Source organism: Mirounga leonina, unplaced genomic scaffold (assembly GCF_011800145.1).
Source record: "Mirounga leonina isolate KUSES-001 unplaced genomic scaffold, KU_Mleo_1.0 Mir_168, whole genome shotgun sequence".
Classification (NCBI taxonomy): Eukaryota; Metazoa; Chordata; class Mammalia; order Carnivora; family Phocidae; genus Mirounga; species Mirounga leonina.
This window is the reverse complement of record NW_023270426.1, coordinates 22,928,658-22,954,239: the sequence shown is the minus strand read 5'-3', so window position 1 is coordinate 22,954,239 and position 25,582 is coordinate 22,928,658. Positions and strand designations below refer to the sequence as shown.

General features: G+C 40.1%; 1 protein-coding gene across 2 annotated transcripts in view; it reads right to left on the bottom strand.

Annotated features, from left to right (window-relative positions):
• The window catches only part of CTNNA1 (catenin alpha 1), a 183,670-nt gene that overhangs the window by 17,688 nt on the left and 140,400 nt on the right, over positions 1-25,582 (bottom strand). For both annotated transcript variants that reach the window (XM_035014240.1, XM_035014241.1), the window contains exons 10-11: positions 13,894-13,986; positions 939-1,095 (exon numbers count right to left, since the gene is read on the bottom strand). In XM_035014240.1, coding sequence (XP_034870131.1) covers positions 939-1,095; positions 13,894-13,986 — 250 coding nt within the window. The remainder of the gene's footprint in view (positions 1-938; positions 1,096-13,893; positions 13,987-25,582) is intronic.

Here is a 25,582-nt window from a genome sequence, read left to right as displayed (position 1 = left end):
CTGGGGTGACAGGTAGTTTTAGCCCTACAAGTACCCAGCCACTGACTCTGCCCAAAGCCACTGGCCTCAGGAAGCCTGGCACCTCCAGAGAGCAAGCAGTGAAGCTAAGGGCAGCAGAAGCCCTGTTAAATGAAGAATGCATTTATACTTACTCGACTTGAAGGAGATGGATTGAAATTTATCTCTGCGTGATAAACAGTGAATTGCAGTTGACAGACATTTTCTATATGAATGCAATTTACTATGTCATTACCAGTTTATGTTTATATAATGAAATCAACTGTTTTTGTGAGGTGAATTACCCAGATTTATTTTTTGCAAGTTCATAATTAAATGGCACTTAAATATTTCCTCTCTGTTTTCTATCTGTGCATCATGCAGACAGAGTCTTTCGAAAAGTAGGCAGTTAAACTATGATCATTTCTGAGGGAGAAAGGAAGAAGCTTTCCAAGATGGGGTAAAAATTATTTCCAAAAAGGAATTAAAGGTGATGGTGCTGGGAATCTCTTAAGTTTCACAAGCTCATCACAACCAACCATAGCCTCTCCTAGGACCCAGGTCAATGTTTTTTTCTAAATACAACAGCAGCAACAGGGGTGGGTCGTTATGGTGTTGAACAGGTCACAGTTGCAAAATCTCACTCTACATAAACGGAGGAAACTGTCAGCCAGCTTTCTAATTCCTGCTTCTAAGATCAAGACCAGCCCCACCACAAGGCAAACAACTCCAACCCCACCTCCCACTGCTGAGGAGTCAGTGACAGTTTGTTGTTGTGAGCTGCTGTTGTTTTTTTAATTAAAACGAAAACCAGCACAGTATTACTGCTAGAATAATTTACCTGCCCAGACTTGGGGGCGTTTTGATGGTCCATTATTGTGTCTTAGGTGAAAGTAATTATGCACATTCTCACATGCTTCTCTGGGGAACCAGCTCATTACCTGAGACAGCCAAGAAGTCATCAATGGAAGTAATGTCATCGACAGCATCTGTGAGAACACGGACTTGTTTTTCCCACTGTTCTTTAAAAAGATCCATGTTCTCTTGGGCCAGTTTACTCTGGGGTTTTGCTGCTAAAGCCAATGCAGCATTGATAACCTGCAAAGATATTGAAGTTCCTTGTTTACTCTTTCAGCGTCATGAAAATAAAGTATGTGGGCCACTCTGGTCAGTGCAGCGGCTGCAGCCTTGAACACACACATCTCACCAGGGCGCATACCACATGCCCACCGCTCAACACTCACAAAAATGGAGGAGAGAAGCGTTAGACAATAGGCTGTGTGAGTGTGACAGAAACACACTGGAAATACAGATATGCAGTGAAACAAAACTCTCTCTAATCTTTCCACTCTGTGACAGCAACTCTTTAAAAATTTGACATTATATTCCAGGCTTCCCCCTCCCCCACATACACGCGCGCATACGTAAGTACACATGTCAAAAAATACATAACACGATCTTGTTTCTTCTTTTAAGTACGTCTCCATATCATTAAATATACATTAAAAACATTAACTGTTTCAAACTGAGGGTTGCTGGAGTGGTGGGGGGTGGGAGGATGGGGTGGCTGGGTGATAGACATTGGGGGGGGTATGTGCTATGGTGAGCACTGTGAATTGTGTAAGACTGTTGAATCATAGATCTGTACCTCAGAAACAAACAATACATTATATATTTTAAAAAAAAAGTAGGAAGGGAAAAATGAAGGGGGGAAATCGGAGGGAGAGACGAACCATGAGACTATGGACTCTGAGAAACAAACTGAGGGTTTTAGAGGGGAGGAGGGTGGGGGGATGGGTTAGCCCGGTGATGGGTATTACAGAGGGCACATTCTGCATGGAGCACTGGGTGTTATATGCAAACAATGAATCATGGAACACTACATCAAAAACTAATGATGTAATGATTGGTGACTAACATAACAATAAAATAAAATTTTAAAAAACCACATTAACTGTTTCTTATTCCATCCTATGGATGTACATCATTATTTTCCTATATGATTTCTAGGTTCGTTCCAGTTACCCATCATTCTTAATTATCTTGTGATGAACATCTGGTATTTCAGGTTCTGCACGGGAAGTGTAAAATTTATTAAGTAATTTGTAGGGGCACCTGGGTGGCTCAGTAAGTTAAGCGTCCGACTCTTGATTTCGGCTCAGGTCATGATCTCAGGGTTGTGAGAGCAAGCTCCACATCGATCCCACAGTGTGGAGCCTTCTTAAGATTCTCTCTCTCCCTCTCACTCTGCCCCCCACCCCCATTGCTTGTGCACATTCTCTCTTAAAAAATAAATAAAAGAATAAAAAGTAATTTGTAAAAAAAAAAAAAAAAAAAACCCAACACCCAAACACCCAGCTTTACTGAGATAGAATTCACACACCGAAAAAATTCGGCCATTTAAACCATACAATTCACTAGTTTTTAGGATATTCACAGTTGTAAAACCATCACCACAGTCATTTTTAGAACATTTAGAACATTTTCATCACCCCAAAAACAAATGCCATATCCATCAGCAGTCATTCCCCATGTCCCTCAATATTCCTTAGCCCTACCTACTGGCAACCACTAACTTTACTTTCTTTCTCTATGGATTTGCCTATTCTGGGCAGTTCATATAAACGGAATCACATTAGTATATGGGTTTTTGTAACTAGATTCTTTCACTTAATATTTTCAAGGTTCTTCCATGCTGGGGGCACCTGGGTGGCTCAGTCATTATTAGGCTTCTGCCTTCGGCTCAGGGTCATGATCCCAGGGTCCTGGGATTGAGCCCTGGGACCAGGGTCCAGGGAGCCTGTTCAGCGGGAAGCCTGCTTCTCCCTCTCCCACTCCCCCTGCTTGTGTTCCCTCTCTCGCTGTGTCTCTCTGTCAAATAAATAAATCTTAAAAAAAAAAAAAAAAAAAAAGGTTCTTCCATGCTGGAGAATGTGCCAGCATTTCATTCCTTTTTATTGATGAATAATATGCCATTATACAGATATATAAGAATTTATTTATCCATTCATCAACTGATGGACATTTGAACCATTTCCACCTTCTGGCCATCATGAATAAAGCTGTTATGAACATTCATATACATGTCTCTGTGTTTTCATTATTCTTGGGTATTTAAAAGTAGGATTGGAAGTGGAATTTAACTTTAGAGAAACTGCCAGACTGTTTTCCAAAGCAGCTGCACAATTTTACATTCCCACCAGCATGTATGAAGGTTCCAATTTCCCCACATCTTCACTAACACTTGTTTTTTTTCTTTTCTCCCACTCTTTCTATCTCTCTTTTTTAAAGATAGCCATCCTAGTGGGTATGGAATGAGATCTCATTGTGGTTTTACTTTGCATTTCTCTGATGGCTCAGGATGCTGCACATCTTTTCATGTGCTTATTGACCATTAGCATATATTCTTTGTTGAAGTATCTACTCAGACCCCTTGCTGTTTTCATTCAATCAGTAAATAATGAAATCAAACTGAGAGAACAATTAGTAACGTTTCTAGGTACAAGGTCCTTAGGGTTATTAGAAATAAATGTATTTGTAATAATGCACCTTGCAAGGGAAGCAAAGACAAGACGAAACTAGTGGTGATGGGAGTAGGGATCTGGATGAAGCAGAACAACAGCCACCACAGAGGTATCTGGGCATGCAAACCAGAGGGTAGGATCTGGGATAAGTTTTGTTAGGTGCCACAGGAACCACATGCCTTCAGGTCATGTGTTTAATTCCCAATATATTGAGAGCAGTATTCAAGAATAACATCAACTTAGCCCTCAAAGACTTTTTTTTTTTTTTTTTTAAGATTTTATTTATTTATTTGAGAGAGAGAGAATGAGAGACAGAGAGCATGAGAGGGAGGAGGGTCAGAGGGAGAAGCAGACTCCCCGCCGAGCAGGGAGCCCAATGCAGGACTCGATCCAGGGACTCCAGGATCTTGACCTGAGCCGAAGGCAGTCGCTCAACCAACTGAGCCACCCAGGCGCCCCGCCCTCAAAGACTTTTAACTGAAGCAGCACAGCTCCTAGACTAGTGCAGCTACTCCTCTTCCCGCAGAAACAAGTGGAAATGCCAGACCATCGAGACCATCAGCTAGAGATTCGGAGGCGTAGGGGCCTGGGCCGTCTACTTATTAGTTATTGACAGCCGCCACTTTCAAAGGTATATGGGTTTAGACAATCATTTGTGAGAAGAGACTTCCCGTCATCTTTTCATGTGTTATGTGGTGGTCTTCTCTTCATCATCTCAAGGCTTGTTCTTTGCCTCTTTTCCTTTTTACCATTCACTCACTTCCCATCAGGTGGTTCACCACTACTCTTCATTTCTTAACTCACTGATTCACTAAATGCATCAATGAATCAGAGCAGAGCTAGACCTTTTAGGAATATCTGGCTGAAGAAAATGTTTCCTAACAGAGCCAAATAAACATGGGCAGGGAATTAATTATATGTTTTAAATACGAAGATAATTCCTCCATTACAAAGAGAAAATTGCTCTCTTTGTTCAGTAACATATCTTATCTCACACAGTATAATGGAGAAAAGGCACCTTGTCTAAGATTAACTTTCTCATTTTCATTTACAGAACTGTTTACAAAGGACATGTGATAAATACTCATTTCTGACGACTCAGTAAATTAGAAATAGAAAGATACTTAACATACTACTTTAAATAATCATCAAATATAATACTTAGTGGTGAAATCTAGAATCATTTACCTTAAAAATAAAGATGTTATTATTGATATACTTACGGTCACCATTAGTTAAATAATAATATAATGGTCCTTCTCGTCAATAAAATAAAATGGGAATGAAATAAAAGAAAAAGCTGTTAGAGAACACAAAATTACTTCTCAATACAGACGATCTTTGTTTATCTAGGAAACTGAAAAGTCAACTGAAAAAAATTTTAGATTTATTAAGAGTTCATTAGGTAGCTAGACAATATAAATATATCTTAAAAATTAATAAATTTTTCTATATGCCAGAAAAAAGTTAGAAAATAAAATGAGAAGAATGTCAGATCTTTTTGAAAGCAGTTAATAGGAAATATAAGGGGTTAAATCTCTAAAGAAACCCACATGATTGAAATAACAGTAAGTGACTAAACTTTTCTAAGTTACATTACAAAAACTCAAACAACAATACATTTCTTGTTCTGGGGTAGGAAGAGTGACCTATTTATTCACAGATTCATCTGGAGCAATAAATAGCTGGGAATAGCGAAAAAATCTTGGGGACAGAGAGCAAGAGTAATGAAGCGAGTTAATTAAAATGTAATACAAAGCTAAAGTAATTAGAACAGAATCATCTAAAAACAGGCCCTATCATAGAGCATAATTCAGTGTACGATAAAAGTGACATCACATACCAGCGGGGAATAATAGTACATTATTTTTACATTTGATGTGCTATCTGGAGAAAAATAAAATTAAAGCCTCACGTCATGCTTATATTTAAATGCTAAGATTGTTTCCAGACAGATAACAAAGCTAAAGAATTTATTTATGCTTTTAATATTTAAATAGAAGTAATATTTCTCACTTCTTAGAAAACTATCCCCTACTTCCAAGTAACAATGGGAGAAGTCAATTCATAAATTTGACTATATTACTTCTGTATTTAAGTATATATAACAGATGAAGTATACAGTGTTACGTAAATCTGAAAGGAGAACACCAAAATACTAGCAGAAAAATGGGGGAAAGACATGGACAGCCTACTTAAGGATTAGTAAACAAATTTACTCTCACAAATCGAAGAAATAAAAATTAATGTGAGTTAATATTCTTGCTCAATAAATTTGCAAAAGGCCCAAAACTAGGTACTACAACCATGTTGAATGGTAACTTTTAAAATACTGCTGTTGGCTAAAACCTCTAGAATAATGTTGAAAAAAAAGACATCCTTGTCTCGTTTCTGACTGAAGGGGGAAAAAGCTCAACCAGTTCCCATTAAATATTACATTTCACCATTAAGTATGAAGTTATCAGGCTGAGCAAATTCTCTTCCGTTCTTGGTTTACAAAGTGTTTTTTATCAGGCCTTAACGTTAGATTTTGTCAAATACTTCTGTTTTACTTCCACTGTTCTGGCTATTTTTTCCTCTGTCTCCTTTACTGCCTTGTCTTCCTCCACTAACAGTGAAGTTCCTCAAGGTTCCATCCTATGCTGCCTTCTCTCCTCTTTCTACACTTCTCCCCTCACTGTGAGCAATTTCATCTAGTTTCATGATTTTGCATACCACTTAGGTGGCCAACTACTCCCACATCTAGACCATTCATTCTAGCTCCCAACTCATATCCATGCTACGTACCAAGCAGCTCCACTCAGACATCTCACAATTTCCTCCTCCCAATCATGCTGAGTGGTCTTTCTTTAAAAAAAAAAAATATTTTTTTTAAGATTGTATTTATTTATTTGACAGAGAGAGAGACACACAGCAAGAGGGGGAACACAAGCAGGGAGAGTGGGAGAGGGAGAAGCAGGACTCCTGCTAAGCAGGGAGCCCGATGTGGGGCTCAATTCCAGGACCCTGGGATCATGACCTGAGCCGAAGGCAGACCCTTAACGACTGAGCCACCCAGGCACCCCTTTCTTTAAAATTCTTATCACTCAAGATGCATAATGTTGGGGACATTTCCTTAGTCCAGTCAATCTTCTCCTTTCAAGTCTGGGCTCTATTCGTTTCACACCTTCTTCTCAAACCTGTAACACTTCTGCGAGCATCCTCACTCTCAGCTTGTAATTCTGCTGCTTCCTATTTAAATGGGAAGGTGAATGCAATCAGAAGACAATGTCTATAGGTTCCTATCACCAAATCTACCCACCTACCTACATCTGTGCCATGTACTGTCTTACCTTTTTAAAAATATGGTGTTCAATCTATGCTCCCATCTCAGATCAACCTTTCTTTCCACCTGTCCCCTAGATCTCTATTTTGTCTCCCCTACTCCAGAACATTTCTCTAGTAATTCTCCCTCCATTGTATATTATCAGTATAGATATCAGTATCTATATCGATATTTTCTTATAAATTCTACTGATCATACAGATTATCTATATTCTATTCTATATGATCAATATTTGATACTAATATTATTATTCTGTATTATCAGTATTTCCCTTTTACTGGACTATTTCCTAATTCTATATTATCAATATTTCCCCTCTGTTCTATACTGTCACTACTTCTCCTTTACTGGATTATTTTCATCAGGGAAACATAAAAAACATGCTATTATAGAAGCACCTGGGTGGCTCAGTCGGTTGAGCGTTTGACTTTTGGTTTTGGCTTAGGTCATGATCTCAGGGTTGTGAGATCCTGCCCTGCATCAGGCTCCTCACTCAGTGGGGAGTCTGCTTGAGATCCTCTTCCTTTGCCCCTCCCCTTGTGCACACATGCAAACTCTCTAAAATAAATTCTAAGAAAGAAAAGAAAGAAAACCATGCTATTATAGCTCCCTAAAAATAAAAAACAAGGAACACTCTCAATCCCATATCCACCTCATGCTACCACCCCATGTCTCTATAAACCTTATCTAAAACTTGAAAGAACTGCCAACATGCTAACCTCAATCCCCCTCTTCTCTCTTGAACCCACTCCAGTCAAGCTTGTGTCTCCTAAACTCTACCTAAACTTCTTTTGTCCAAAGTAACTTATGACATCTACAAGTGGCTCAATCCAAGCATAAATTCTCAGTTCACTTTCTACTACCATTTGAATGAACACCCTTCCTACAAACACTGTTTTTTCACTTGGCTTCCAAGGCAGAACCAGCTTCTAGTGTTCTTCTGGTCTTACTAATCCTTCCTCAATCTCCATTACTGGACATTGCTCATCTCCCCAAACTCTAAATGCTAGAGAACCCTAGTTTTAGTTCCTAGACCTTTTTACTCTAGGTATACTCATTCCATTAATGAGTACATTTAGGCTCACGGCTTTAAGCATCACGTATGTGCTGATTAGTATCAATTTATACATCCTGTCCAGATCTAATCCCTGAATTTCATTTAGCGTCTTGCTTATCAATTACCATGTCCAAAACTGAGCTCCTTATTAACTCTTCCCTCAAACCACTTTTCCCTATCAAAGATAAATGACAGTTCCATGCTTCCAGCTACTTAGACTGAAAATCTTGATTTCTCCCTGGCTCTTCTCCTTCCCCTCCACCTCACATCTAATCCTTCAGTAAATTCTATCATCAAAATATATCCAGACTCTAACCAGTGCTCACCATGTCCACTGTCCTCCCTCCTTCCTGGATTAATACCAAATCCTCTGTTTTGGTTTCCTATTGCTGCCGTAACATATTGTTATCAAAACAGTTTAGCTTAAAACAACACAAATGTATTATCTTAAAGTTCTGGATATCAGAAGTCTAAAATGTATCTTACAGAGCTAAAATTAAAGTGTCAGCAGACCTATTCATTTTAGAGGCTCTAGGGAATCTGGTCCTACTCCTAGAGGATGCCCACATTCCTCTAACTTGTGGCCACACTGCTCCAACTCCTTCTTCCATGATAACAGTGTCTTCTCAGATGCTGACACCCTTGCCTCCCTCATATTAGGACACTTGTGATTATACCGGGAAACCACATGGATAATCTAACTGGGTAAAAATTCTTAGTGTTTTTGTTTTTTACCTTTGCAAAGTCCCTTCTACCATAGAAGGTAACACATTCACAGGTTTTAGGAATTAGTTAATGAACATCTTTGGCAGGGGTGGGGGGGGTGGTGTTTGTGGCAGGGATTATTCTGCTTAGCGCAGCCTCCTGAGGAGTATCTCTGCTTCTGTCCCTCCTGACAAAGTCATGGAGACTGTGTTCAAACCTAAGTTAGATCATGTCAATCCTCTATTCAAAATCCTTCAATGACTTCCCATGTCACTCAGAGTAAAGAGCCTTACCATGGACCTAAAAGGCCCCAAATCACATAAACTCCTCTTAGATATCTGACCCGCTTCCTCAAAGCCTCTGTGTTTGCTGTTCACTCTACCTTCCATGGCTTGCTGGGTCATCTCCTCCAGGTCTATGCTTCTAAATCACGTTCTCAGTGACGCCTTTCCTGACCTTCCCATACTATCTAAGACATATATTGGAATTTGTGGGATGCAGCTAAAGCAGTGCTTTAAGAGAAATTTATAGCATTAAATGTTTAAGTGTGACATTAGAAAAGAAGCTCTCAAACCAATAATCTCAATGCTTTGAACTTCAGAAACTAGAGAAAGAGCAAATTAAACACAAAGCAAGCAGAAGGAAAAACATAGTAACTGATGCAATACAAATTACCAAACCTCACTCTAGAAGAAACAGCCAGTGTGAATATCCTTGTATCTATTACAGAAACTGAACTGTTAAAAACCTTCCCACAAAGAAGACTATAGGCCAAACAACTTCATTGGTAAATACTCTGAAACATTTAAAGGACTAATACCCATTATACAGACTTCTCAAGAAAACAGAAGGAATCGCTTTCCAAATGTTAGGATACGGAAATCAGACTTCACGAGAAAAGAGAACGAGACCAGTATCAAAATGCAAGCCCTACAAGGAGAATGCAGCATCTCTGGCGGCCTGTTACCTGCACAGCCGTGTCAGAGGGAGTGGAAGTGGGGTGGGGGCGGGCAAGGTACAGAAACTTTTAGTCAGAAGCATCTCCTTCCAGCTCTTCAGTGAAACCGCTTTGAAAGAAAAGATCAGACAGTATCAAAAGTGGAAAAGTGAGCTGGTTCAAAGGCGGATGATCCTCTGATTGTGAAATAACAGAGGAGTGAGAGCTGAGGTCACAGGGCACCGGGGCCTGTACGCTTTGGCGGCCCTTTAAGAGCTATAGTTTCTTTTTTTTTTTTTTTTTAAAGATTTTATTTATTTATTTGACAGAGAGAGACACAGCGAGAGAGGGAACACAAGCAGGGGGAGTGGGAGAGGGAGAAGCAGGCTTCCCGCCGAGCAGGGAGCCCGATGCGGGGCTTGATCCCAGGACCCTGGGACCATGACCTGAGCCGAAGGCAGTCGCTTAACCAACTGAGCCACCCAGGCGCCCTAGAGCTATAGTTTCTCACCACCGACAGGCCAGGCCTGTGTGGGTTCGTGCTTATCTGATGCTCGTTAAGCCTGTCAGCCACAACAATGATCAGCACTCCCAGAAGCACAACGGGAAAAGAAGCAATATGAAAGAATGGGCAGTTTTAAAGTTATTTCTCTAGTTAGTGACGAGTACAAAAAAGAAAAAAAGCCAAAGAAATGCAGACAAGAAGTGGCTTCAAATACCTGATTCGACCTTGTGCAGATTTCCAAGAAAGGCCATGCACTGAATCAGGCTCTGCGAATTATTGAAGGACCAGATCCGTCTTAACCTAAATGTACAATGCTCATTCTCACAAATGAACTAAGAAAAGTAAAATACTAAGTGAGAGCATCTCCAAATGCCCTCCTACAATTTTAAAGACTCAACTGTCAGGAACACTCTTCTTTTTCCTTTTCCTCCCTGGCTAGCACCCAATGAACTAAACAAGTGAAATATCCTGAGCAGCTACCATGGACTAAGACTTGGGAGCGTTCCCAAACAAGACATGCCAGGGATATGTGGGGTACAGATTCAGATCTTTCCTCAAAACAGCTGGGTTTTTTCCTTATAAAACCATGTGAGATCAGGGCTCCGTGCTCAGATGGAAACAGGTCTCCCTCCTGATGAAGAGTGGGAGAGTGCAGCCACAGGGTAGAAGGCAATGCAGGCAGAGACAGCTGACCTACTTCCTTTCTTATAATAGCAAATCACAAAAAAAATGTGGGTGTTTTCATCCCCCAAGCAACAAAATAAAGCCACTTTCAAGTTACTTCCCCCTCAACTTTAATTAATCTCAAATATTTGAAGTTAACGTTGTTTAACTGCTAAAAAGTGAGTACTTTAGAACAGTTCCCCTTTCCGAAAGTTAATTTGCCATTGGTTGGACTGAAAAGTGGAAGAAAAAAAAAAAAAAAAGCTCTAGAGGTTCCATCTATCATCTCTCCCAGAAAGGAACAATAAGGTCTAGGATCCAAATCCGAACTGTAGGTGGGACCACAGAAAAGCAGCCCTTAGGGAAGTTACACAAGGAGGACACCCCCATGACAGGGACCTACTTCCTAAATGCAAGAGCCTACGTGTGAGGCACAAAAAATAGCCTGGAAATACCTCACAGGTATTCCATCCTGGGGACAGATACTGACAGCAGCCTCACAATTAAGAAAGATATACTCTAAAAACTGTCTACACACTACAGCACAGTAAACCCCTTCTTAAACTCCTGGTGAACTATCTCGCCTAGTTGATTATCTTGCGTAGACTCTTGTTTATCCAACAAACCAGTGACTATGGAAGGGAACAAGTCAGGGCTAGGGCCCTGGTGCTGGAGGTCGCTGCCCAAATCAGGATGAAGAGTAAAGAGTAAGCCTCCACTGAGCCCTCTTCCACAGAGGGATGGCCACCAGCATCTTTGAAGAAGAGGCCCTTTGAGCGTGCTACACATGGGCGAAAGTAAGCCAGATGCAGTCCCAGAAGAGTTTATCACGCTCAAAGATTTTCAAAACTTTTCATTAGTTACCAATCATTTAAAATGGAGACTTGACAGAAAAATCTGAATTGTTGACTTCTCTTTTAAAATAATGAAAGAAGGGGCACCTGGGTGGCTCAGTCGTTAAGCGTCTGCCATCAGCTCAGGTCGTGATCACGGGGGCCCTGGGATGGAGCCCCGCATTGGACTCCCTGCTCAGCGAGGAGCCTGCTTCTCCCTCTCCCACTCCCCCCTGCTCGTGCTCTGACAAATAATAAAATCTTTTAAAAAATTTAAAAAAAGAAAAAAGAAAGGACCTGGCAACAGTGGGCTGAGGTGGAGTTGCAGCTGCCTCTTGTAGAAACACCACGTAATACTCAGGCTGTCACTGCCATGCCTGCAAACGCCGGCTCAATTTGCCTTCAAGGAGTCTGCCCAGCCCCGCTTGTGAGCACAAGTAGAAATGAGCCTAGGTCAGGGTCTGGGAGACAAGCAACACACCTAGAGAAACGCCTTTTTATCCAGAACATACACCCAATACCAAGTGTGGTCTGGGCACTGTCTACGCCTACTTCCCTGGAGGGTGTATCCTCACTCAAACCTGCGCAACACGGCCCAGCCACACATGATTTATGCACACCATCATTTCATTAGGATCTACTGGACTCTCCATGCGATTTTTCTCCTAGGCTTTAAGATCATTTATATAAATACTCTTGGTAGGTGTGATCAGCGTATGTTACCATCTGTTTCAGCCGATATGTGAAAGCATTGTCACTTTTCAAGCATTTCAAAACCAAATGGAGAACTAAAGACATTAAAAACTAAGTGCTGGTAAGGTAAAACGGCAAACTTGAGGAAAGAAGGCCAAATCTTAGAAATCTACTCTAAATTTACTTCATATAATTTGGTCATCCATGAACTTTCTACAGGTGACTCAATCCATTGTGCTTCTATCTTTACAGCTACCGAATCCTACCAGATTTCATGACTGGATTAAAGCTGCGGAGATGTCCAACACATAATATGGATTCACAATATGGACCATCACACCAGTGTTTAGACAAAGCAACTCTCACTGGCACATTAAATCCACATGGGTGAGAGGAGAACAAATGCCCTAACTAGCCTGTGCACCAGCTAGGATCCCAGATTAATAACCAGGCGTTCCTTATTGTGGTGGCCTATCTTGAGTGTCAGAAATTATTTACACAGGGACGCCTGGGTGGCTCAGTCGTTAAGCGTCTGCCTTCGGCTCAGGTCATGATCCCGGGGTCCTGGGATCGAGCCCCGCATCAGGCTCCCTGCTTGGCAGGAAGCCTGCTTCTCCCTCTCCCCCTGCTTGTGTTCCCTCTCTCGCTGTCTCTCTGTCAAATAAATAAATAAAATCTTTAAAAAAAAAGAAAGAAATTATTTACACAAATGAGACCTCAATATATTTTAAAGCTGGTTGCAGACATAACACAGAAACTTCATTCCTGGGACCTGTCTTCTGTTACTCCAGTTCCTATGCTTTGTTTCCCTTTATCTGCCACTGCCATCTGGCAGGACATTTAGACAGAGTGAATGTAAATCCTCAGAGAATGCCAATGAGGCAGTCTCTACGTGAGAAATCAGAGAGGCAGCCTCTTCCATGGAAAACAGCACTTATACTCCTGTGACTGTCAAGGAGCTCCAGGCCCCATAGACACAGTCCATTCCACAGGAGGCAGGCAACACACTGGGCATTTAACAAAGCAACTGTTCTTCTATGTGCTTCAGAGTCTTTTGAGAGTCCCAGATGCTTAACCTAGCCTAATCACTAGTCTTCCAATACGCCATTATAAATGGAGAAAAGTTCTCAAACTTTTAATTCAGTAGCTGGCTGGATTACATTATTAATATCTGTATCAGAATATACTTTAGGACATTATGGGGTAATGGTTCTAGCTCTTGAATCTTGTTCCCTCCAACACAGAGATCCAAATCCCAGGCATTAAGTAGGAGCATAGGTGGGTAGCTGTTCCTACCGTCAGGCTCATGGGATAACCACCCTAATTCCAGGACTGCCAGATGCTACAAATGGCCCTCTCTCAAGGAGGGTGCAGAATGAATAGTGTGGTCACTACCCCCCTCCATCTGCCAGCAGTGAAGGACACTATGCATTTTTAATGAAGGACAAGGGGATAGTAACATGTGATGCCCCATGGAAGTGTCACTTGAAGTTAAACACAAATTTCTCCACACTACATGAATTCTGGATCAGTGTTTTGTCCCCCAAGACTTCCATGTAAAATCCTAAAAACAAAACTAAAAAAATAAATCTCGAGTCCACTCTAACCAAAATCCAGTTAGGTGGTACAATAAACATTCCTGGTCATACCTTACCTGAGGACAGAGGGCTTCTAGCTGGCTTGCTGACATTCGAACAAGTTTTACACCTTCTTCATTGTTTGAGATGGAACAGGCCAAGTTGGCAACCTAAAAGAAGGAACACCATAAAAAGATCTTTGAAGTTTTTTCTTTTGATCGCTAAAGAAAACACATGTATACCTACTCCCACCCCGGATCTTCTACAGAACACATGCCAAGAGCGTCAATGGTGTTTTATTTCTCACAGATTGATTACCTACTTTGGAGGACAATTTTTTTTTAAATCTCTGTGCTGAGGAGATAGTACAGACCTATAACAAAGGCCACACTTTAAGTTGGTGACTTAAACTTCAGGGCGTGTAACCCAAGATTTTACATGTGCTCTAATCTGCCTCAACAGCAGCTTCAGAAAGAGGTTCTCGTGGTGCGGACAACAACATGAGAAAATCTAAGGAACCAAGGGCATCAGGAAAGAATAGTTGGTATCCTCAAATAAAAATATACTATGCAGCTGTTCTTGAAAAAAAGAAATAGAAATTCTGAGTTGCTATTCTCATGTGCCGAGTGAATGGATGCTTACTAAGCCAAGAGGAGTTTTACTTGAACACAAAGCTATTTTTCACATAAGAAAATAGTATTAAGACAACATCAAGATGTACCCAAGGCCATCTTCATCAGAAATGTAAAAAGTAACAGGGATGACGTCCCACAGTTAAGAGCAAAACTGTCCTTCGACCAGGTTCTCAAAAGCACTGACAGCTGGCCTCTTTCCTAAATGGTACTGCTTCACTTGAACTAAAATCCTATCCTCCTCATCCAAGTATCTCCATGACACAATTCAGGAAGCCAGAAACAGTCTTTCCAGGTTGTGTCATACTTGCTCTGCTGAGGCCCTGCCGGTGCCGAGAAGGCAGCTCTGGAGCAACTGTGAGGGCTGCGATCACTTATCCATGTTTCTAAATGAACAGGCTTGCCAATTCCATTAGCAACACCAAGGACCAAATGAATACACAGTGCTAAGACACATCTTTCCCCTGGTCGCAAAATGAGTTATGAATGACAGAGGCGTGGGCAGCTCAGTATCAGAGGCACTTTCCAGGAGCTTAAATGCCAGAGTAAACAAGGGCAAGGGTGATAACCTTTGATTTTCACTCCTCCACCCAACGGAAGCACATCAAGGCACAAGAAAAATTACATACTATTATGGCTATTGTTTCCAGTCGTATGGTTAGGGATTATCAGCTTTCTGTAAGACTGCTATCAGAATCCTGCAATGCCTAATCATAAGAAGAAACCAAAGAACTAATGTGCAATTTATACATAACATGTAAGAAAGTGAAAAATTAAGCTAAATCCTTAATGTTTAGGGGACTTCAAGATCCTATAAAGAAGTAACATTTATTACCCCCCTCCTCCTTAAGATTACAATTCCACTTCCTAGTATCATCTGGATCTGGGCAAAGAGACACTAGTCTTCATGAAGGTAACAGAGTTGATTGGAGACTTCTATTTCTTTAAAAGTTACTGCAGGGGCACCCAGGTGACTCAGCCAGTTAAGCATCCGACTCTTGGTTTTGGCTCAGGTCATGATCTCAGGGAAGTGGGATGGAGCCCCGAGTAGGGCTACATGCTCAGCGCAGAGTCTGCTTAAGATTCTCTCTCTCCCTCTGCCCCTCCCTCTCTTAAGAAAAAATTACTGCAAAACATGACCAAAACTATATTTTGTAGAATATTAAAACTTTTAAAAAACTTATCTCTCAAATGTACATTTTATGATGCTACAGTGAAGGAAAAAGCTTAAATCAGATGTGTTCATGAATTTGTAACTCCTATTGCCTCAATTCCTTAAGAAGGCATTTTGAGGGGCGCCTGGGTGGCTCAGTTGGTTAAGCGACTGCCTTCGGCTCAGGTCATGATCCTGGAGTCCCGGGATCGAGTCCCGCATCGGGCTCCCTGCTCAGCGGGGAGTCTGCTTCTCCCTCTGACCCTCCTCCCTCTCATGCTCTCTGTCTCAAATAAATAAATAAAATCTTTAAAAAAAAAAAAAAAAGAAGGCGGCATTTTGAAAAACAAACAAAATTTGAGGTTCATCAATGCTTTAGCAGCTTGGGGCTAACAAAGATTCCTGGTGAGGTGAGCATACAAAGACCCAGCACCCCTGCCCCACTCCTGCCATTTGGGAGGCCAGCCAAGTGTTAAATTCAGGAAGGTCTGTCACTGTGTTTCTATCTTCTACTCTCTAGTCACGACTACCACAATTTTATTTCAATTTATACTCTCCCAATTTTACGAATCTGTAAAACCCAGAAAAATACTTAAGAAGCAAAGATTATGGAAACTATCATCCACTGTAGATCAGACACCTGAGAGTGGTGTGTGGCTGAGGCTGAAATGGCTAGCTTCTGTAAACCATCTTTCCCATTTCCTGATACAAAACCTAACAAAATAAAGGTTATAAAGGTTATGGAAGATTTGTTCTTTATTTTAAAACATTACTTAAAATGGTTTCTGATGTACTGCTGAAGCAGTTATGTTCTACAAGAGTACACTGCCTGTTTCAGGAGGCCACCCTGCCTGGCTGGGGAGGAGGAAGCGGGCGCCTGTCACTGACAGTCTTCTCCAGATGAATGAGCTTCTATTCACCCTCCAGGGACAGGGCTACTCACTTCTAACAATGACAAATGTGCAAATGCAACATCTCAACTGGAGCTCTCTGAGAGGCTGAGAGGCTAACCTCATATACTAGTGCCAGGCTTGATGACAGTGAAAGCTGACGGTGAGGGGAGGGGCTTCCTAAATGTCTCCTTCTGGGGCTCTAGAAATTTGGGAGAGCAATTAAATACTGAGACTGAAGAAGATTCTCAAGTTTGAATTAAAAATACTTAGAGCAGCTAACACGTAGAGAACCTGTCAGAGCACTTACCTGCACAGTACCTCTAGATTTGTTCTGAGAATAAATGACTGTATCTCTGCTATCATGGTAAATTGTGTATTAACAACTTAAACGTCTTTCATTCCTGCTAATCCAAGCAGTGGGCTCAGACTGACACTACGACCACGAGCTATGAAATCCTGAAGGCCTCTTGCATGGTTTATGCCTACACCGTGTAAATTTGGACCTTGTAGAAGAGCAGAACATTTCAGAAAACCAGCAACTCGCTGATTTAAAAAAAAAAAAAAAAAAAAAAAAGCCCTGGAGTTCTGCTAGTTTCAAGAGTAGTGCAGTAACAATCTGTTCTGTGGAGAAAGAAAAAAAAATCTCACAGCCAGGCTGTGTCAGTCAACAAACATGACATCTGCACATTACAGAAAAGACAACTTTTCAAACAGTTAGGAAAACTCTACCTTTATACTAGATTTTCTCTTCTGAAGTTCTGTAGTGGAAAAAATAACCCACTATGACAACTTTTTCTCTATTATACATGTGTTGATGACTTTAAATGAAGTTGAAATTTGTTTGAACTCAAACACAAGTTGTTTCCCACTGCCCCGAGTAACTGCTTCTCATTCATATTTGGCTGAGGTGCTCTACTGCCCCTTACTCTGGACCGTCTGAAGGAAGTTAAGATTTCTTTTTGTTCTTGGTAATAAATTAATCATTTATTAGTGACCTAACAGCCTACACCCATTTTGTGGGAGTGAAACAAGTGAGAAGAACTTTGGAAAAGGGAGCTTTTAAGTCTAAGTGGTGATAGAACAACCATAAGGCTGAAGAGGATGAAGCTCAAAACCTAAATTACTTGCCACTGGGGCTTTGGGTCAAGCTACCACCTAAGTTTTCCTCTTTAAAATGGCTGAGTCTGAACTCTCAAAAAAAAAAAAGTACAAAATAACAATAACTCAACTCTCCAAACCTGTCATGCATTAAGTGAGAAGTCCCACCTGCACATCATACAAATTTCAGAACCACTTAAATTTCCACCAGTTACTCCCAAATCCACAAGGGAAATGATGGAACAGAGTAAGCCACCAAAAAACGAAGCATGCATGGATGATAGAAAAATTCCTAATTGGATTGTGGTAATGGCTGCATACTTCTGTAAATTTAGTCAAAATCACTGAATTGTATAGTTAAAAGGGTGAATTTTATAGTCTGTAATTTATGCCTCAAAAATCTTGTTTTTGTTTTTGTTTTTTTAATGCAGGGCTAACCAGGTCTTAATTAAGGAAAATTATCAGAGGCTAGATATGAGAAAGCAGAAATTCAAAGAGGAAAAAGCAAGCATTGAAAACAGTGTTTATACATGGGTGGGGAATAGAGAAATGGGGTATGAGCCATTCTGTGATCAGAATTTGGGGTTTTTTTTTTTTTAAAGATTTTATTTACTTATTTGACAGAGAGAGACACAGCAAGAGAGGGAATACAAGCAGTGGGAGTGGGAGAGGGAGAAGCAGGCTTCCTGCTGAGCAGGGAGCCCGATGCGGGGCTCGATCCCAGGACCTGGAATCATGACCTGAGCTGAAGGCAGACGCTTAACGACTGAGCCACCCAGGCGCCCCCAGAATTTGGGTTTTTAATGGACCAGCAACACCATGGCCCTCACAAGGTAAATGCCTCTGATCTAGTCATGTGTTAGTGGTATCCCTAAGCAACCAACAGAAGCAAATATAAATGGAAATTTTCCCCGATGGAAGGTAATAATCTAAACCCAGGCCTCAAAGAATTCTCATATGCAAAATGCCAGGAATGTGAATTTACAATAAAAAAAAATGCAGGAAGTACACAAGGAGATAAGCTATCTTGGGCAGGACTAAGCAAAACAATTGTGTAATCAGATCCATAATGATGGCAGATACTCAAATGATCAAAACTGGAGTATTTAAAAATATGTTTCTTATGTTAACAGAAATAAAAGTATACAAAGGAAAAATACACTCAAAAATGACAAGGCATACTGGAGAAGGGTCAAAGTAGAACCACAAGAGAAAATTAGTAACTTCACAACTTCTAGAAGTTTAAAGTAATCTTGACTAAATACTGACAGAAAGAGAATTACTAACCTGTAAAGTAAAACTGAAGAAATTATTCAGGAAAACCAAGAAATTTTCATGATATGGAAATCACACACCAAATTAAAGAGATGTGCAATTAGACTGAAAGAGACTACTATTCAACTATAAAGGATTCAGAAGGAAAGACAAAATGGGAGAGCAGCAATAGTGAAAGAGATTTCGGTTAAAAATTTTTCAGAGTGGATGAAATATAAATTTCAGATTTGAGAAGACATTTTAATAAGCAGGGTGAATAAAAAGAAATCCATACCTGGACATACTATTGTGAAGCTTTACAACAACAAAGACAAGATTTTTAAAACAGCCAGAAAGTTAATACAAATTATTCACAAAGTAAGCTCAGTAAGACTGACTGCTGACTTCTCAATAGCAACAATGGCCAAAGAGATGGGGAAAAAGTATCTTCAAATTGGGGCGGGGAGGGCGGCAATGGAGAAATCATCCTAGGACCGTACATTCAATGAAATTATTTTTCCAAGATTTGGGGCACAATAAAGACATTAAAACCAACAAAACCAAAACAACCTGAGAGCATTTACTCCAGACAGATCTTCCCTACCCTGACTAAAGCAGTTTGTAACAAAAATGCTTCAAGAAAAAGGTAAGTAATTCCAGATGGAGGGCTTAACAATATACAAGAAGAAATGAGAAGCAATGAAAATAATGTATCAGGTACAATTTAAGCCAAGTTGAAAAAATGAATACAGCAACACTAATGGGGCTAAAACTTAAAAGAAAGCACTGGACAACAGTGATATTTAAGTTGGAGAATGGTGGAAGTTAAAGCATTCTAAGATTCTGACATTGTTTCAGAAAGAGGAAAAGATACTGATTAACCTCAACCTCTGAGTTAAACATGCATGCTAAAACATCCAGAGTTACTACTAAAAAAACAGAGCTCACCATTTCCAAACAAGAAGAAGGGATAAAAATAGGAGGTGAGAAGATCAATTAATCAATCCAGAAGCGGAAAGATAATCAGAGGAGGGATGGAAACAGAGTGTAAAGAAGGGAAAAGAGAACAAAATGTAATGGTAAAAATGAATCCACATGTCATAACAGTAATGAAATGTGTATGTACAAAACTCTCTAATTAACTGGAAAAAAAAAACCTGCTAAACTGAGTAAAAATAAGTAAACGTATACTCTTTATAAAATACACTTAAAACATAAACAAAGGTCGTACACTATTTTAAAAAAAAAGGAGAAAGCTATACTGGGATGATCAGAAGGAAGCACCTGACTCACAGCCCTCTGTTCTCCCCAATATTGTCACTGGGAGGCTGAAGGCCACATGCTAGGCCCCTCACGAGATCACAGCTGTTTGCATCTCAACTCAGTGGCAACTGAATGATATGACTTTGCCTTTTTAAAGAGAAATGACCACATAAAAAAAAAGATAATCATGTGGAATCTGTCACTGTATTAGATATTAAAATGTTGAGGACTCTATTTAATCATTAAATGACCTTTATATATAAATATATAAAAGCTCCATGTAAGGATTCTTTCCACATTTTTAGGATAGGCTATTTCCCATGAAAAAATGGGCATCCTCCCTCCATTCTAAAGACAACAACTATACAACTGATTGTTTCATCCTTTCCACCTTACTACCAGGAAATTCCATGCCAAATCCAAATGCAGTCATAGTAATTATAGTTGAAAATTGTCTATTATTCTTTTCCTAGGTCCTGATCTTCTACATCTACCTTATTTTATCATGTATGTCTTTATTTGAAATAAGCCATATCAAGTTTAATTTAGGGAGAGACAGGACATAAATATAAGCATCTCTAATAAAAGGATTAGAAAAAAATACCATAAACTATTTTAAAAGACTTGATTATTTGATATTTTCTTAAACGCTTTCATTGTAAATCGCCACCTAGATGATACAATAATCATTTCCATTTACTTGGTTATCATATGGACCACTTTAAAAGTTCCCCATTTCTCACTACAGATAGAACATCAGTTCATCACTACTGATGAGCAAACAGGAGGGCCTATACTCTTCTGGAGCAGGATGAAGTCTGGGCAGTGCTTCCTTTGTCATTCCTACCAATGTTCCAAGAGAAAAGAATCCTGATGTTCCCTGAGAACAAAGTTCATCTACTGCCTTCACTAGACCAGCCCAAAATTTGACTAAGTGGTTAAGTTCAGCCAAAAACACTTGTTTTGGATATGAGGTGTTAAAATAGTACACACAAGACACTTCTGTTTTGCAGACTCATGCATATGAACTTACAGACCTTTGAAAATGTGGGAAGACCAAGCTCAATAGGCTTAGTAAATTCTTTTGGAATCCAAGGTCAGCATCCACCCCCCCTGCCCCCGCCTCACCAAGAACACTGATTGTTTAAACATACTACAAGTCCTAGAAAATGAAGCTTCATTTACTCTGCTATTTACAAGAATTTCAGTCTACAGTATTATACAGAAGCACTGAGAAAATACTGAAGATGTCACAGGTGGATCATATACAGGCAGTGTTCAATTCAAATGCTCCTTACAGAGACTTCTTCAAGGCTACTTTACTGCGCATCATCAGCAAACCACAGTACATAAGTAATAATGCAGATCATTCAATCTGCAGTAAAAATACACATTTCAAGCGAATAAAGTCCTGGATAATGGGAAATATTTGGGGTGTGGGTGGCTTACAGGGCAATGCAACAAGCATTGATAATCCAACTCAAAAGCATACCAGTTAGGGGCGCCTGGGTGGCTCAGTTGGTTAAGCAACTGCCTTCGGCTCGGGTCATGATCCCGGAGTCCCGGGATCGAGTCCCACATCGGGCTCCCTGCTCAGCAGGGAGTCTGCTTCTCCCTCTGACCCTCCTCCCTCTCATGCTCTCTGTCTCTCATTCTCTCTCTCGCAAATAAATAAAATCTTAAACAAACAAACAAACAAACAAACAAAAGCATACCAGTTATTTACTTTTTGGTTCTTTTTAAAAAGATTTTATTTATTCATTTTTGAGAGAGAGAGAGTTCGCAGACCCACACACAGGTGTAGGGGGAGGGGCAGAGGGAGAAGGAGGCTCCCCACTGAGCAGGGAGTCCAATGCAATATGGGACCTGATCCCAGGACCCAGGGATTATGACCTGAGCGGAAGGCAGATGCTTAACTGACTGAGCCACCCAGGCATCCTACTTTTTGGTTCTTAAAACACAAAACAATGAACTAGATACCATCTTATTGTAGCAAGTTCATTACATTAAGAGGCCCATTTTAATGCAATGTCTGGGGCTGAGTGGAAAGGGGTATTAAGTGATACATAGTTTTTATAAGCAAGATTGCATGAATGGCATTTTTCCTATTTCACTCTCAATTCATGAAATTGAAAAAGAACTCAGAAGAAAGCAAAATTAAAAGGGAAAACTGATTGCTCCTTTGCTATTAAGCTGCTCACAGCCAAGGGAGGTAGGCAAAGAATGAAGCAATTAAAAAGGACACGTGAGTGTTGCATTACTGACAAAAAGGTTAATATTTCTGACAAAATAAATTTTTTATCTCAATACACTTTAAATTGAAGAGCAACATAAAGAAATCATTAACTTGATATGGGAGAAAGAGTCAAGTATAAAAGGTGTTATCATTACCCAGAAGTACAGCCTTGCCCTTTCATTAAGAAGATGGAAGAAAAGCCCTCAGCACTATACTGTAGAGCAGAAGAAAATGGTGAAAAGAAGCATCACCCAGCTCACCAGTAATGACCTTCAGCTCTTGCTCCCTTACTCACTGACCTTGGGGACACACAACCTCTATGCACCCTTCGCATAAAAAAATGGATTTTGATACCTTGTGGTAATGGATTCCACTGACAAATGTGGTATGAGACAGTCAGAGGTCCTAGCCAGAACCTGAGAAAGTAAGTTAAGAACAACTTCACGGCAAACACTCCATTATTTGCTTTTTCAAATAAAACAGAGTGTAACTGAATGAGGATCCAATCGGCAGCCAGCCCTACACAGCCTTCTGGACACTAACTGTGTGGACACAGAGGGACTGGAGAAATTTGCTTCTGCTTCTAAAACCTTAAGAGTCAGTATATGGTTTTTATTCTTGAAATTAATCTTGTATTTCCATAATGTGATATACAAGGAAGGCACCATAAACAGGTTTCCATTTTTAAATGGGTGTTATCCCTAATACTACTCAGAAACTATTTTATATATTTGAAGCAACTTTACATGACACCCCAAATTAAAGCATAACCTTTTTATACTATTTTACTTGGTCTGGAAAGAAAGTATTTCTATTAAAGCAATAAATAAGACTTCCAAAAACCAAGTTAGCAAGTGCCAACACATCTGCTCCAATTTTATTTTGGTCATGTATTAAAATGCTACTTAAATAACAGTTTTAGCTCAGCTTCCATTTAAAATGCTGATAAAATGGATAACTTTTTTCACATATCATCTCAGCGTCATTTGTATCACATTATACAAAATAAACAGACTATATAAATTACTTTTATTGTCTCTCTCTCTATAGTAGAGCATAACTCGCATGGGCGTGGAGATTTGTGTTCCATTCATTACTACCTCCTAGTGCCTAGAACAGTGACTGGGACATATCAAGAATACTATAAATATGTCATAAGACTCTATCACAATTTTTTTTCTCCCTCAACTATAGAAAATTTGCTATAGGCTTTTGAAAGCTCTGTGCTAACAAACAAAAATATTTCTGAAATCAGTGTCAGCTCATCTGTGAAAAGTTTCCAATTTTCCCCTTCATCTTCACATCCCAAAAAATTTTACAATTAATCCCCTCATGTACACATTATACAGAATGATGTGTTATGATGCTCTTTTGTATAAACATTACAAATACTCAGGCTTAATATCAATGATGTTCAGTCATAACATACAGCTCTACATTTCTCAAAGTCCAGTCCTGAGACCAGTGAATGATAATCCTAGGGGACGGTGTTCCAGGGATCTGAAGGTTGAGCACCTCAGTAACTTTACTGTTTATTACCTGAGAACTAGTATTCATTCATTCATCTAGTAGTTAGTGAGTACCTACTATGTTCCAGGCACTGTTCTAGGCCCATGTTCTCAACGAATTTACATTCTATTAGAGTATGAGGTGGGGAACAGAAAAATAAGAAAACAAAACAGACCTAATAATTTCAAATAGTGAAAAATGTTATAGAGGCTATAAAACAGGTGAATGGTTTAAAAAAAAAATGGTGGAAGGTGGAATGGAGGGGATGAGGGAGCCAGGAGAGCCTCTATGCACAGGAAACATCTGAGCAAAAGCCTGTGGGGTAGAGGATAAGTGGACAGAACATTCCAGGCAGAGGACCCATGGAGTGCAGAGGACGTAAGGTGGTGACATGTTTGGCTTCACCTCAGTGCTGAAGAGCACATTTTTCTAACACCCAATAAATCAGACCGCCCAGTTTAGGGATCACATGTGAGAGGAGCACATCTAATGCCAAGGAGCAGCTATCATACAAGAGCAGCACCCAAGTGTTCATGTGGAAAATGTTTTTAAGGGGGGGGCAAAGCACAAAAAGAAAAAGAGAAAGACTAGAAGCAGCTGGAAAGGCAGGCAGGGTACCTTACGGACCACAGTTAAGAATGCGGGTTTTAGGGGGTGCTTGGGTGGCTCAGTCAGTTAAGCGTCTAACTCTTGGTTTCCGCTCAGCTCAGAGTCATGAGATCAAGCCCCACGTCAGGCTCAGGGCTGAGCTTGGAGCCTGCTTAATATCTTTCTCTCCCTCTGCCTCTGTCCCTTCCCCCCTGCCTCTGCTTGAGTGCACACATGCTGTCTCTCTCTCTCCGTAAATAAATAAATCTTAAAGCAGCAGCAGAAGCAGAAGACTGTGGGTTTTAGGATTTTATGTGAAGTGTGCCTAGAAAGCCACAGCTGAATGGGTCCTGAAGCAAAGGAATGATGTGATCTGATTTAAAGGGGTCATGCTGGCTGCTCTACAAAAAAGAGACTAGAGAGAGACAAGAGTGCAAGCACAAAAATCAGCTAGGAGGCAGTGGCAGAAGTCCAGTGAGACAGGATGGCTCAGACTAGGGAAGAGACCATGGAATAAAGAAAAGACAGGATATGGGGAGGACATGTAGATTAAATACGGAACATGAGGGGAAAAAAGAAGACTCAAGGACGACTCCTAGATTTTCGGCTTGAACAACTGGGTGGAATGGTGGAATGGTGCCCCCCCCCCCCCAAAAGCCAGAAAAACAAAAAACAAGGATGTTTATCAAAACATTACATTTAATAATGAAAGACTAAAACAACCTACATAACCGACATGCCTAATGGTAGGGGACTAGTTAAATAAATGGACCAGTATGCAATCAACAGAAATACTACAAATGACTACTTCGTAGTACAATAAAATGGCTATGATATGGCAAGCAGGAGAAAAACACAATACATCGTAACAAATTATGATACCATTTGCCTCCAAAAATAAATCAGTATATCAGTTTTATAAATTTTTTTAAAAAGTCAACCCACAAAGTAAGTATAAATCTACTCCAAAATGTTACTTTTTATTCTTTGTGCTTTTCTTTTCCAAATTCTCTAAAATGAACTCATATTTCTCTTTTATATTTTTTTTAAAGCTGTATTTTTAAATGGCGATGTCCCAAAACCACACCTACCTCAACTGGTGCTTTTTTTCCTCCTCAAGCACCTTGCTCCATAGGGATG